Source organism: Gorilla gorilla, chromosome 3 (genome assembly GCF_029281585.2).
Source record: "Gorilla gorilla gorilla isolate KB3781 chromosome 3, NHGRI_mGorGor1-v2.1_pri, whole genome shotgun sequence".
NCBI classification, from domain to species: Eukaryota; Metazoa; Chordata; class Mammalia; order Primates; family Hominidae; genus Gorilla; species Gorilla gorilla.
In genome coordinates, this window is record NC_073227.2 from 176992606 (window position 1) to 177006374 (window position 13769).

The 13769-nt window shown below is 37.5% G+C and overlaps 1 protein-coding gene across 1 annotated transcript in view; it reads right to left on the bottom strand.

The window, feature by feature from the left end:
- The window catches only part of CTSO (cathepsin O), a 32465-nt gene that overhangs the window by 17717 nt on the left and 979 nt on the right, over nt 1-13769 (bottom strand). Inside the window, exons 2-4 of the mRNA XM_004040552.5 lie at nt 3846-3954; nt 3013-3152; nt 61-228 (exon numbers count right to left, since the gene is read on the bottom strand). Coding sequence (XP_004040600.3) covers nt 61-228; nt 3013-3152; nt 3846-3954 — 417 coding nt within the window. The remainder of the gene's footprint in view (nt 1-60; nt 229-3012; nt 3153-3845; nt 3955-13769) is intronic.

The window sequence follows — 13769 nt, forward strand, 5'->3', positions numbered from 1 at the left end:
ACACAGAGTAAACAAGCAAAAAAGGAAATAAAGAGTTTAAGAGGTTGAGAGACTAGTCACCTTGTTTAACCAGTTCAAAGCATTGAGAGTAGAGCCTCCATTGCAGCCATAATTATTATACGAACAGTCAATGACCTGCTGGACACTTAGGTCTTCCAGGGGCTTCCCCTTTATTGCATAAGCAGATTCCACTGCTCCCACCACGCTGAAGGCCCAGCATCCTCCACACTGTTTAAAAACAGAAAAAGGGGTGGTATTTCTAGGGTTTAAATCAACTTACCAACATCTCTAAATGTAACAAGTTATCAAATCAAGTAAGGTTTCCAGATTCTGGAAACCTACAAAATAAATACGCCTATCCTCTAGATTTTTAAACTGAAAAAAAGAGAAAACCAAAAGTCTCTTTTGAGCATCATTTAATTATTAGTTCATGTTGTCAGCATTATTACTATTCTAAATTTGGCAATGCAAGATAAAAGTGAATTTTTAGAGACTGAGGAAATACTTGGGCTATCTGATGATCTTCTAAAAGACTGTTCAGTTCACTGAATATGTGACTTCTCTTTGTAAGTGGCTTTTCTGCTGGAGAGTGTGTGCCGACTCCCGCCCCATCCTTCCATCCCCCTTGCTTTTCTTAGGGCACTCTGCTTCCATGGTCATACACCACTTCCATCCTAAGGGTGAGGAGGGGAAAGATGTATGTCGTGCTCATTATTTGATGGAGATAAGAGAATTAATAAATATTAATGAATTACTTTTTAGGCTATAAAGATGCCCTATTAAGTATGCTTATAGTGGATGCACATGAAATGTCCTAAGGATATAAAACCATATTAGTCATTACTCCAGTATTGGCTGCCAATCATGCTGATAGTGGATCTCTTAATTTGCTTTTACTTAACAAACTAGAACAAAAGAATAAAAGAACTAGTCCGAAAGAAAGAGAGGAGACAGAGGGAATGAAATTAGGGCTCATAGGATCACGTAAAAGGAAGAAGGATCCACAGAAAAGGCAGAAGAGAGTAGGATTTGAGACTGGATGAAACTAACATAACCGGAGGGCCATGTGTGGCAGAGTTAGACCAAAAAAAAAAAAGGAATGACAATTGGATATCTTTGCAGAGTTAAGTTTTGAGCAACTTTATGGCTTTAAGTGCTTTTTTAAAGGTTACATCTCTATCTCTAGTGCCTATGGCATAGTAAAAACACTCACTAAGTGACTATACAGCAGGGTCTCCAAACTTTGACAAAGGTGAACACAGGGCAGCTCACGCCTGTAATCCCAGCACGTTGGGAGGCCAAGGCAGGCAGATCATGAGGGTCAGGAGTTCAAGACCAGCCTGACCAACATGGTGAAACCCCGTTTCTACTAAAAATACAAAAATTAGCCAGGCATGGTGGTGCGCACCTGTAATCCCAGCTACTAAGGAGGCTGAGGCAGGAGAATCGCTTGAACCTGGGAGGTGGAGGTTGCAGTGAGCCGAGATCGCATCACTGCACTCCAGCCTGGGTGACAGAGTGAGACTCCGTCTCAAAAAAACAAAAAAGAGAAAAGGTAACAGGCTGCTGACACCACCCCTATAGCCAGCTTTAGTCAAGCCACAAGGGCAGTTCCTGCTTAAAAAAAAAAAAAAAGTCTCTCGTATATTCCTTTAATTAAAGATCTCCAATTAAAAGTTCCCTCTTCAATACACTGTGGACAATTTTTGAAAGGATTAGATTTATGTCTAATTGACATGTTATTACAAATCCAATAATAAAGCAAATGATTTGGTGGTAAAACTTTAACGTACAAAAATAAATATAGATTCTGAGAAGCAAAAATCATTCTAACTACACATTGACTGCGAAACAGCTGGCACCAAAACACTTTCCATAAAAGGGAAGGCTGAATGATCTGTTGAGGTTTCCACTGCAGACAAACTGAGACTATCCCCTCTGGTTAGGGGTTTGACTTTGCCTCTTTGGCAGGCATTCCCTATGCCAACAGTTGGGAGTGTAGACGGGTAGGGAAGGTCAGCAAAGTATGCACACACCCCTCAAACGTCTGCCAGCTAGGTGGGTTCACTACATGCATTATAGGTCATACCCACCCACATCTGCTCTTACCACTTTCCTTCCTATTTCAAAGGCACCTCCTTCCACCACTTCAGAATAACTCACAAGCTGCTGCCCTGCCAACTCCCATGTCCTCAGCACACTTTGAGTCTCTTTTCAAGGTAAATTGCTATATTTATTGCAGTACTTACCTATTTCTTAATCAGTAAACATGTGTAAAACTGTGCTACTGTGTCTATTAGTTTTCTGTCTTTTAAAAAATATGTCATTGACTAAGTTCCTAAGTAGCATGACCTAACCTCACTTCTCCCATAATCCCTGTCATGCTACTGCTCAATTCTGCATAGGTGGTGATTTTCTGGAATGTATATGTCACGTTATGGCTGAGCTGACTACTAACTATACTTTTAAGGCCCACAGATTCAAAGGTATATGATCCTGTGAAGATGGGGGCAGATTTTCTGATAGAGCTTGCAAGATGAGGCTTGAGAACCCAGGAGATTCGGCCACACTGTTGGTAAATGTATCCATTTTCATTTTACTTTTTCACTTTTTTTTTTCTTGAACCATTTGAGCCTTTAGTGCTCATGTTTACCTTCTCCAGCCTTCCATCTGCTATTGTACAGAAAGCTTGGTATCTGTGATACAGCTACTGGGAAGTATCCCTGAGCTGTTATTACAGCTACTGGGAAGTATCCCTGAGTTATTGTGTTGGTGGCAATGGCAATTAGTAAGAGTACACAGCAAGGAAGGTTTATCTTCAGAAATAAAAGTCAGGGCTTTGACATTTGACTCTCATTCCTCCAGAGATTCTCTTTTCATTGTCATTTTTGAATGACTGAGATGTGATTTTCCTAGAGAAATGATGGTTCCATTACAAGTTTGATTAAACTTGACCTCAAAGCTGCCTTTCAATGCTTAGATGATTAGAAAAGAAGAGGGATTTCAACTTACCATCTGCTGGTTTCTCACTTGTGTCACAACCTGCTTGTCCCTCCAGTCAAATCTTAACGGCAAAGACACATTGGGGATGGACATATGTACTTCTGCTGAGTATCTGGGAAACTTGGAAGGTTTGCTTCTTAAATAAATGGCTGAGTAGAAACATAAAATGAAAATACAACCAATATTATATTACAATATATTATATATATCATATATATTTGTTATATATAAAGATAATCAATATTATATTATAGGGAGACAACCAATACTATACTAAAAGACAACCAATATTATATTATATTATATCCTTGAGATTCTTTGGGAGGAACTTTTAAAGAAGAAACAGTAGCCTTCTAGTAGACCTGCTATTTTAGATTTTCTCTTGTGCTTTTCTATAACATAAAATGCATTCGTTAAAAACTACAAAAGAGAATTCCTACAATAAGGCTGGAGTTGACACATAAAATGACTTGTTTGATAGAACCAGGTCAATAATAAAAATAGTATAATTGACATCATTTGTTCTATCATAACCCATGGAATCATGTGTGTCCTGAAGAGAAAAAGCACTAGAAAACTGCAGAAGTGATTAGACAATTATCCTTTATAGCCACTTGGAAATGTGCATAATTATAACATTCATTTCTTAAGCAGTAATCAGAAGAGACTGGCCATGAATTTATTTTCTTATGTGAGCACATGGTACATGCCTGACATTTAGTAGATAGTTAATAAATGTTAACTATTACTCAATATATTAGATTTACAATGAAATATTTATCAAAAGTTAAGCAAGCAAATTAAAATCAGGAAACCACCTAAATAGCAACATCGGACTATACCTTTAAACTCTTCAGGAAACAAATGGGAAAACTGATTTATTCCATAGAAGGCGGTGGAGTTTTCACTGGGAAATAAAGAATTCAAGTATCGATGTCTATTAAGACTTTCCTAGAAGAAAAACAAAAACTATTTCATATCCACTATGTCAGTTTTCCAAAGTAAACTGTGTATAACTAACTTGGAGAAATTTTTCAATTATAAAGTTAAAGCTTGATTTCCTTCAGACTACAATGTAAAGTTGTATAAGATATCCATAGGACATTCATAAATATTTTCTATTAGAATTATTATCTAATTGCAGACATTTTTTGAGGCTGAGAAAAGTGTATTTTATTCATTTATAATTCCCCATCACCAGGCTTGTTGCAAGCATTCCATATACAGCTGTTAAAGTATTGACATAGTGGGAAAAAAGAAATAGACTGCAAATAAACACTAGATACTAGAGGCAAATTGTCACCTTTAGACATTCACTCATGTGGTTAAACAATTATGAATATGGAATATGTCCTCTTCACCTTTGTGTTTCCCGGAACTAAGTAATGAAGCGTGAAAAACAGACTGGGTAAATAAATTAATAAATCAATCTGATTCTATTAAAGCTTTATAGATATCTCTATCTCATGTAGGGTACAAAGGCTCTGTGACAGATGCAATTCTGGAAATATTTGAAGAAGATAGCCTGGTTTCTCTATCTGGAGGGGAAATGTGACCATTATTTACTGATTTCTCAACTTTGAATTTTGTGACAATTTATCTTAAGCTTATCTTTTATATATAAACATGCTTCAATTTCGTAATACTAACCAATTACATAGAATAAATAAAATTTCAGGGGGCTATCATTTGGTACCTTTCCAACCCTAGGGCTTCTACATATTTGTCTATGTACTTATGTGTTTATTGTGTGTCTGTATCAAAAACCTATAAGCAAAATGATGACTGCTTATATGTCTTATTCCTTATGGTGAGACACTCACTTAGCACATGCCTGGCACACAATAGATCCTTGATAAGTGTTTGTTGTTGAATAAATAGATAAGTGACATTTTCCATATCATGCCCTTAATAACTTTAAGCTGTTTATTTTTAAGTAAATTATTGCTGGAAGTTGTCATAATCTTATTTTTTTCCCTTTTGTGCATACCTAGGAAGATTACTAATCAACAAATTAATAAAGTTTTTGAGGTACTTAAAAATAATCTTGATGAAGCAAGGCTTTCAATATAACCTGGATATATAAATGTAAAAATAGAACTAGAATACAAGGTAATTCTGTATATGGCAAATGACAAATATAAGCCAGAGACTATTAACTGCTAAGGAATTCAGAGGATTCATTCAATCAATAAGTACTGCCTGGCCATCTTTGTGAGCTGGAGTAGTCAGGAAGGCACTGAAAATGTAGGATGTTAAGAACGCACAGGAGAGAATGTGGCAGCCATGAGAATGTGCCTCCCAGCCTTCTTTCTATAGGGAGTTTAGCTCCTGCTAGTTGAAATCTCCATGATCACACCAAGGGAAGCCACAGTTCTTACGGGCTGCACCTAGCTCATGACTTAGTGCTAAGGCTTGCTATTTGGGGGACAAATGGGACTCCCCTGACAGCTGGTTTTTGATTAACGACTCCCTGATGGCCTTGCCAAACCAAACTTTCCTTGGACTGTGAGACAGCATGGAACTCTTCCCCAGTCTTCCTTCCTTTTTTCCTTCACTCAGGGTCAGAATTACATTGCAATCAGATAGCTCTACCTGGACCTCTCCCTGTTTGTTCACAGGAATTGCTCCTGTGATTGATTAAAAAAAAAAAAAAAAAAAAGGCTGGGAGCAGTGGCTCACGCCTGTCATCCCAGCACTTTGGGAGGCCGAGGTGGGTGGATCATCTGAGGTCAGGTGTTCGAGACCAGCCTCGCCAACATGGTGAAAGCCTGTCTCTACTAAAAATACAAAAATTAGCCAGGCGTGGTGGTGGGCACCTATAATCCCAGCTACTCAGGGGGCTGAGGCAGGAGAATCGCTTGAACCTGGAAGGTGGAGGTTGCAGTGAGCTGAGATCACACCACTGCACTCCAGCCTGGACGACAGAGCGAGCCTCCAACTCAAAAAAATAAATAAATAAATAAATAAATAATAAGAAAAGAATGAGAAGACATGAATAACCAATTTACCAATATTAGGAATGAAAGAAGAGCCATGATTACAGATGCTTCAGGCATTAGAAGAATAATATTTTGACAACTTTATGACAATAACTTGGCAAACTGTACAAAATGGACAAACTTTTTACAAGACACAGATTGCCAAAGATGAAAGGAGAAATAGAAAACTTGAGCAGGCTTTTATCAGCTAAAGACATTAAATTTGTAAGTGAAAACTGACTCACAAAGAAAACTTCAGGCCCAGGTGGCTTTTTGGTGAACTTTATACAATAATGAAGAAAGAAGTAATACCAATATTATCCTTCGAGAAAATCAAGAAGAAGGGAATACGCTGCAACTTAAATAAGACCAGTGTTACCCCGATTCTAAACCAGAAAAATGTATCTAAATAAAATAGAACTACATACCAGTATCCCTCATAAATATGCTGTAGACACAAAATCCTTAACAAAATAGCAAATCAAATCTAACAATATATGTTAAGGACAATACATTGTGACCAAGTGAAGTTTATTTAGAAATGCTAGGTTGGTTTAAAATTTCAAAATCAATCGTCAGTATGATACACCCTATTAACAGAACAAAAAAGGAATATACCACACACACACACCACACCACACCACACCAAATGCGCGCACACACACACACATGCACGCACATGAGGTATAGACTGGTACGCCCTTTCAAGATCCTTAAAATTACACAAATTGTTTAATTAAGAAAATCTAATTCTAGGAATGGATTTTAGACTCTCGAGTGTAGGCAATGCTGTACGTGTGGGTTCTACACGTGTGTCTGGGAGGGGAGGCAGTAGTTGAGCCACATACTCCATTTAGTTGGAGAGCTAATGCAAGTTTGTCTCACTAGATCATTTGTGACATCTACGAGAAAAACAATATATTGCCACTCAAGTTGGCAAATGCCAGATGAAACAAACTTATACATCGTTGGCAGGGAATTCCCATGTACTTCTCCTAATTTTTGTGTTGCCTTATGAGTGTCATTTCACCATCCAAAGTTTAGGTGTTCTGGTTGTGAAGTAGTTATAACAACACCAATTTAATAATGAAATGAATGTATTATTTATTTATTTTAAATATTTATGTCCCTAATTTTCAATGATGATTCCAATAACAGTTACTTGGTTTTGGTCTTGTGCCATGTGTTTGAAAAGACAAATATCTCCACATATATTTTCTATTTGTTACCACTTGATACACTGTTCTTTGATTTATGTCAGCGGCATTAGTATCTGCAGGACTTCTGAAAATGTTGCTGACTTCCACTTGTTCAACCAGGAGCCAACTTCTAAAAGAATTCCATTTGCTATTCTGGTGTAATGACTCCTGTCATTTCACAGCTCTCCATAGCCCATGTCAGGGCTACTCAATCTTTATACAAATTGTTGACTTCCTGCCAACAGCAAAATACTCTAAACCACTAAGTGCTCTGCTTCGTCCTCTCCCTTCCACTAATCTCTACCCACTTGTTTTGATTTTGCAAAACCATTAATAACATTAAAAGTACTTCCCTGGAGGCTTCTGAACACAGCATAATAATAATAATTATTATTATTATTTTGAGACGGATTCTCGCTCTGTCGCCCAGGCGAGTGCAGTGGCGTGATCTCCGCTCACTGCAAGCTCCGCCTCCCGGGTTCACGCCATTCTCCTGCCTCAGCCTCCCGAGTAGCTGGGACTACGGGCACCCGCCACAATGCCCGGCTAATTTTTTTTGTATTTTTTTTTAGTAGAGATGGGGTTTCACCGTGTTAGCCAGGATGGTCTCAATCTCCTGACCTCGTGATCTGCCCGCCTCAGCCTCTCAGAGTGCTGGGATCACAGGCATGAGCCCCCGCGCCTGGCCTCTTTTTAACTTTGCAACAATTTGAAATGTCTTACCATTGCTGTGCAATTTTTGGCTATATAATCAACCTCTCTGAGCTTTATTTCCATCAACAAATGGAGTAATACTGATCTGGAAGAATGTAAGGATGAAATAAAATAATAATTGGAAAACACTTATTACAGAGACTGGCAAAATAAATGCTCAGTTAAAATACTCTCATCCTCTATCTTCCTTTTCCTTTAAACAGAGTATTTGGATTATAGAAATGGCGCTCAAAGACCATACTTTCAGATTCACTTGGAGCAAGTATTTCTCATGTCATTAGAAATGAGGATCAATATTATCTACTGAAAGCAATCTGTTGCTTTCATGGTAAAATAATACTATCAGTATATCCAAGAATATCTATTCTCTTATTTATTTATTGTCTTGTTTGCTATACACTTATCAAGTTCACTAACATGGGTTTCACATCATTTAAAATTTAAAAAGCCCTGTATTTCATTTCTTGAATTATCAATTCTTTTAAGTGACTTTTCCGGTCTCTCTTGATTCTGGCTATTAAAGATTTCATAGAAGCATCACAAACTGAAGTCTGTATGAGGCCCTTGCTGCTCATTACATCCAACAACCTCCGTTAGGTAAAGGATCAGTGGCCACATGTTCTCAACAGAGGATATGATAGGGAGCAAATTTAGAGTAGCCATCTCTAAAGTCATATAAAATATTAAAGAAAAGACCTGAACCTTAACTTCATTTATGAGAGGAAAGACGTAAAGTTTTGATGAATACATAGGAAACTTCTCATTGATACTTTTGAAAAGTGCAGATGTTTAAACATTAGATCTTACATGAGAAAAATTAGAGCTGATAAATCAGAACAGCCTTGGTGAACAGATTTGGTGAAAAATAACTACCTTCACCTTTTTTTTGTTGTTGTTAAATGTGTTTAATTGAATGAGTTACAAAGGGAGATACCAGATTCCTGAACAGAAGGGTAACTCAGAACCCAAGAGCTTGAAGAAATCATCCTGATTATAAAACTAGGAAAAACATGTCCCTTGGGCATTAGTACGTCTTGTGCATACTAAATCTCTATTTATTATAGGTATAACCTCTCAACTTTATACCTAGGACCCTGTCCCTGTAAGACTGTGTCCCTAAAGCTATCCTTATTATGACTTCTAGCAGCCATCCTTCTAAGAGGTAGAATCTCTTAAAGCTGCCTTTGTGTGTGTGTGTGTGCACATGTGTACTGGAGGTGATCACATATTGGAACTGTGATTTAAATGTAATATGTTTCTAAGCAGCGTCTTCCATATTCTAATTTCCCGCCTGTTAGCCTAGCTAGGATGCTTCATGAATATGCTAAAGGAGGTTGATAAGAACTGCAGAGTAGTCATGAAACATCCCAGCAAGGCCAAACAACAAACAGAGGATGGGTTCAGTCTGATCATAAAACAGGATAACTCTATTGACAAGAGACCTGAACCAGTCTCATGAGGAGGTTAGGCTGCAGTTTTAAAATTCCTCAGAAATCAACATTTTTCTTACAGGATCAGAAAGCCCTTCCAGCTATCTCAGGCATCTTGGCCCTCTTACCTTTCCAGCTGTGGGTAACCACAGTCTTAGATAATGCTCCGGCTAGGGTAAGTTAAGAGGAAAATGGTCATGTTCAAAAAATCTAAGAGTAGAAACCCACGGAGGGTGGCTTGAGGGGTTCTCAGATATTTCCTTAATCTACTTCCCTGAGGGGAAAAATCTATGAAATCTTTCTCACAGACTGCCACTAAGTAAGAGTAAATGAAATCATGTATTTTCTTCTTGCATGTACTCAACTGTTTCTAAAGGAGTAAGCGAATCTTTTATGAGCAAACTGTTGAGTTTTCATTTCTCTGCAAGGAAAGTTCTCAGCCACTGAATGCACTAAATACAAAGGGTTGAAGGGATTGTTAAATTGAATGCAAGTATTTATTCTAAGTGTTTTACATGAATTAACTTAGCCCTGTATAAAGGTAATTGCTAACATTACCCCTCTTCACAGAATAATAAATCTGAGAAACAGATACATGATTTGCCTAAGATCACACAACTAGTATTTGGTGGAGGGGTATAGTTATTTAGCCTGCAAGAAATCTACTGAAGCGTTATAAACTTTAAGGGACTTCATGTCTGTTTTATCAGCTGAAAAGGCAGTGAACCTCTATTATTTTTCCCCATTGATATCTAGGTTTCCTTCCACTAATGATGATTTATTTGCTCTTATCAATATATGCAATGATGTGTGTATTCCCTTACAATGAATCCCATGTATCCATGGGATAAGTTTTATATTGAAATTAACAGAGACGCCTAAGGTACTTTGGAAGCTCACTTTATCTTCGGCACTTTAAACTCATTGTTTGTCTTGAAATTCCATTACTCAGACTTTTAACAACTTTCATTTGCAGATTTTGAAGTTTCATAGGATAAATCGTAAATTGTACACATAGATTTAAAATGTTCTCCTTGGGAGTGCTTTCATTTCTGGAAATTGCAGTAAATCTGAGGATGAGCAAAAAAGGTAAAATATTTGTATACAAAGAGCATCACTGAGAATTTCTTGGAAGACTTAGGAGTTGTAAACTTTAGATCAGTGATTCTCAACTGAGGATAATTTTGTCCCTTATTTGTCATACTAGGGATTGTCATACTGGTGGGATGCCACTGGCATCTGGTGCATAGAGCCCATGCATGCTGCTACTCACCCTACAATGAAGAGGAAGGTCCCCCACAACAAATCACTATCCATTCTCAAATGTCAGTAGTGCCACTGTTGAGAAGCCCTGGATTAGAACAATAAAAGCTTTTTAAAGGATACACTTTTATAAATTACTGCTTTTGAAAAGTTTCTTAGACAAAGTATTTTCTATACAGTGTACTGAAGTGTGTGTAAACATATTGCAGATATATATTTACTATGTATGATAAGAAATGTGTAGTCAGTATTTGTGTGAGCATGTACACAAAAAGATTGAATTAAAAATACATTCTTTTGTGAACTACTTGGGAGAATCTATTTCTCCAGTGTATAAGTCTTTACATTCTTTTTATTTACAGGAAAATGTTTATTTACAGGATACAATGTTTAAACATAACGATATTCATTTTTTGTGTACATTTCTTACAGGACAGCACGTGTCTTATTCTCCACTGTATCCCTCAGAAAACCCAGACCAGTTCTTTAGACACAGTAGAAATTAAATAAAGTATTGGATGAATGTATGGAAAGATGAATAAATTATAATCTATGATTTTAAGTTTATGATATATTTCCATTTAGTCAATGTATGCTTTAAGTGAGAATCATCAGAAAAAGTCTGCTGAACAACATTATCTAACATCAAATTCGTGTTTTCATCTTTATATAAGGTAGAACAGGAGTCTCAAAACCCTGGGCCATGGACCAGTACTGTTCTGTGGCCTGTTAACGACCAGGCTGCACAGCAGGTGGTGAGGAGCCTGCGAGCATGCATCACCACCTGATCTCCACCTTCTGTCAGATCAGCAGCAGCATTAGACTATCATAGGAGCACAAACCCTACTGGGAACGGTGCATGTGAGGGATCTAGTTTGCACAGTCCTTATGTGAATCTAATGCTTGATGATCTGGGGTGGAACAGCTTCATTCTGAAATCATCGGCATCCTCCTCACCCCACCCCCACACCCCAGTCCCTGGAAAAATTGTCTTCCATGAAACCAATCCCTGGTGCCAAAAAGTTTGGGGACCACCGAGGTAGAAAATAGGTTTTAAAGCTTTCTTGGATAAAGCCTATTTGGAGGACCTAATTCCAGATTTCAAGGGGCTGATTATGGCAAGCACATATAAGTGGCTCATTAGTTAGGATCACTTGTTATAAAGATGCTATGGCCATCTATTTACACATGAATAAATATTCCTAAATATATAAATAATCTTATAATAATATAACCTGTGTCATTACAGCAACTGGTCTTAAGGTGAAGCTTTGGAAATTTTATGTAAAATCACATGTACTTTGGCATAGATATTATTCTAAAGTGAGAGTATCAAGCAACTTTTATTGGATCCAATATTGGGTCTGTGCCTCCCAAAAGGATAAGAACACCAAATGTTCTGTGGTAAAATAATGAGCATCAGTAAATATGAGGGCATAGCTAGGTTTTGGCACAAAGGAGAGTAGGCTAAATCCAATAGTTAAGAGCTTCCTGAGCACTGGAAGTTTCTAAAGGAGTGAAAGTGCAGAGATAAGGGGTGCCATCCAAAGTCAGGTGTCTTGTGAGGCATCCCATAATAAACCATAGTGGAGTCTAGTTTTCACTGAACAATACTATAATATTTTGTGGGAAAGTCATGGGCTAACCTAACTTTCATTTAACGTGCATTCCTGGGAAACTTACAAAACTATCTAAGGCTAAGATTAAAACAAATTTTAAAACCTTCACCATTCTCTAAACCCATGACCATGAAAGACATTACTAATTAATCAAGGACTTTCTTGAACCAGATCTTCAGCTGCAAACCCCTGAATCATCAATTCACCAATGAATTAACTTGATTTCAACAAGAAGTTTCACGGTTACCAAGGAGGCAAGGCCCTTTCCACCTTTCCCACTGTCCAGCTCTCTATCCCAAGTCCAAACAGCAATCTCCAGCTAACTAATCTAACTAATTCCTGATGGTCTTTAGATGAAAGACTTTCCTCCCAAATCCATCCATCCCCCCCACTTCCCTCCTCCCGTCCATGGAAAAAATGTCTTCCATGAATCCGGTCCCTAGTGCCAAAAGATTGGGGACCACTAAGGTAGAAAATCGGTTTTAAAGCATTCTTGGATAAAGTCCAACTAAGCACCGAGAGGTGTTCAGTTTCCAGCAACTGTGCGTTGAAGCCTCAATGTTCTCTTTTTTGGGTATCCATCTCATGAAGCAAATTCTTACAGGCAGCAATTGCTTTGAAAATTTTTTCAGTATTTCTTAACCCGAGGTTTTTAAAATGTACTAAGAGTCTTCATAATTCGATCCTCCTCCACTTCCAACTTTCCATCTTTCAACCTGGTTCTTTGTATTTCTCCTGAGAAAAGTTACATTTTCTAGACATTCATCAGGGTATGGCCTCTTTACAGGACCAGTATGAGTCACTACATAAATTATACACATATATATTTATAAATTATCTAAAATCTAAATAAATGTTAAAAATATATTTATAAGTCTAGCCCTTTGAGCTTTGTCCTGAAATATTATTTTTAGGAGCCTGACAGTGTGTTTATTTATTTAGCCAATGAATACATTACCAATAAAGGTGAAACTGACTTTTCCCCTAAGGGGTTTGGTTTACCAGGAAAACGAATGTAAGTTGAGGATAGGGGTAGAATACAGGCCAGAATTTTGTTCTTGAAAGAGTAAGAGGACTTCTGGTTTTGAAAGCTAGAACTGAACTCAAGAATAATAAAGTGGAGATAACAGTACACATCTCGGTTTGGACAAAACTTAAGAGTGGACAGAATCAGGGAAGGCTGGCCTTCCTAAACATTGGAGCTTTCCAGGAGAGTCGGGGGAAAAGAGCACAGCTATGAAATCCTGTGAGAAATTCCAACACCAGGAAAAAAGATACACTTCCTTGAGCAATATTACTCAACTCAGACTTATGTTTGATTCAGAATGAAAGAATTTTCTTTTCCAATAAATTAAATCATGATAATGGCATCTTTCATGAATTTAAAAATGTGTTAAATAGTATCAGCTATCTAGAACATAGTGAGGCGAACACTAAATCGGCATCCCTTGCAGTTTCCTTGGTTTCAGGAAAATCATTATTTGTGCTCAGCTAACTGGTCCCTTCCAGAGTTTTCATGCTAGACTCAAATCTAAGCATTTATTATAAATATTATAAAAA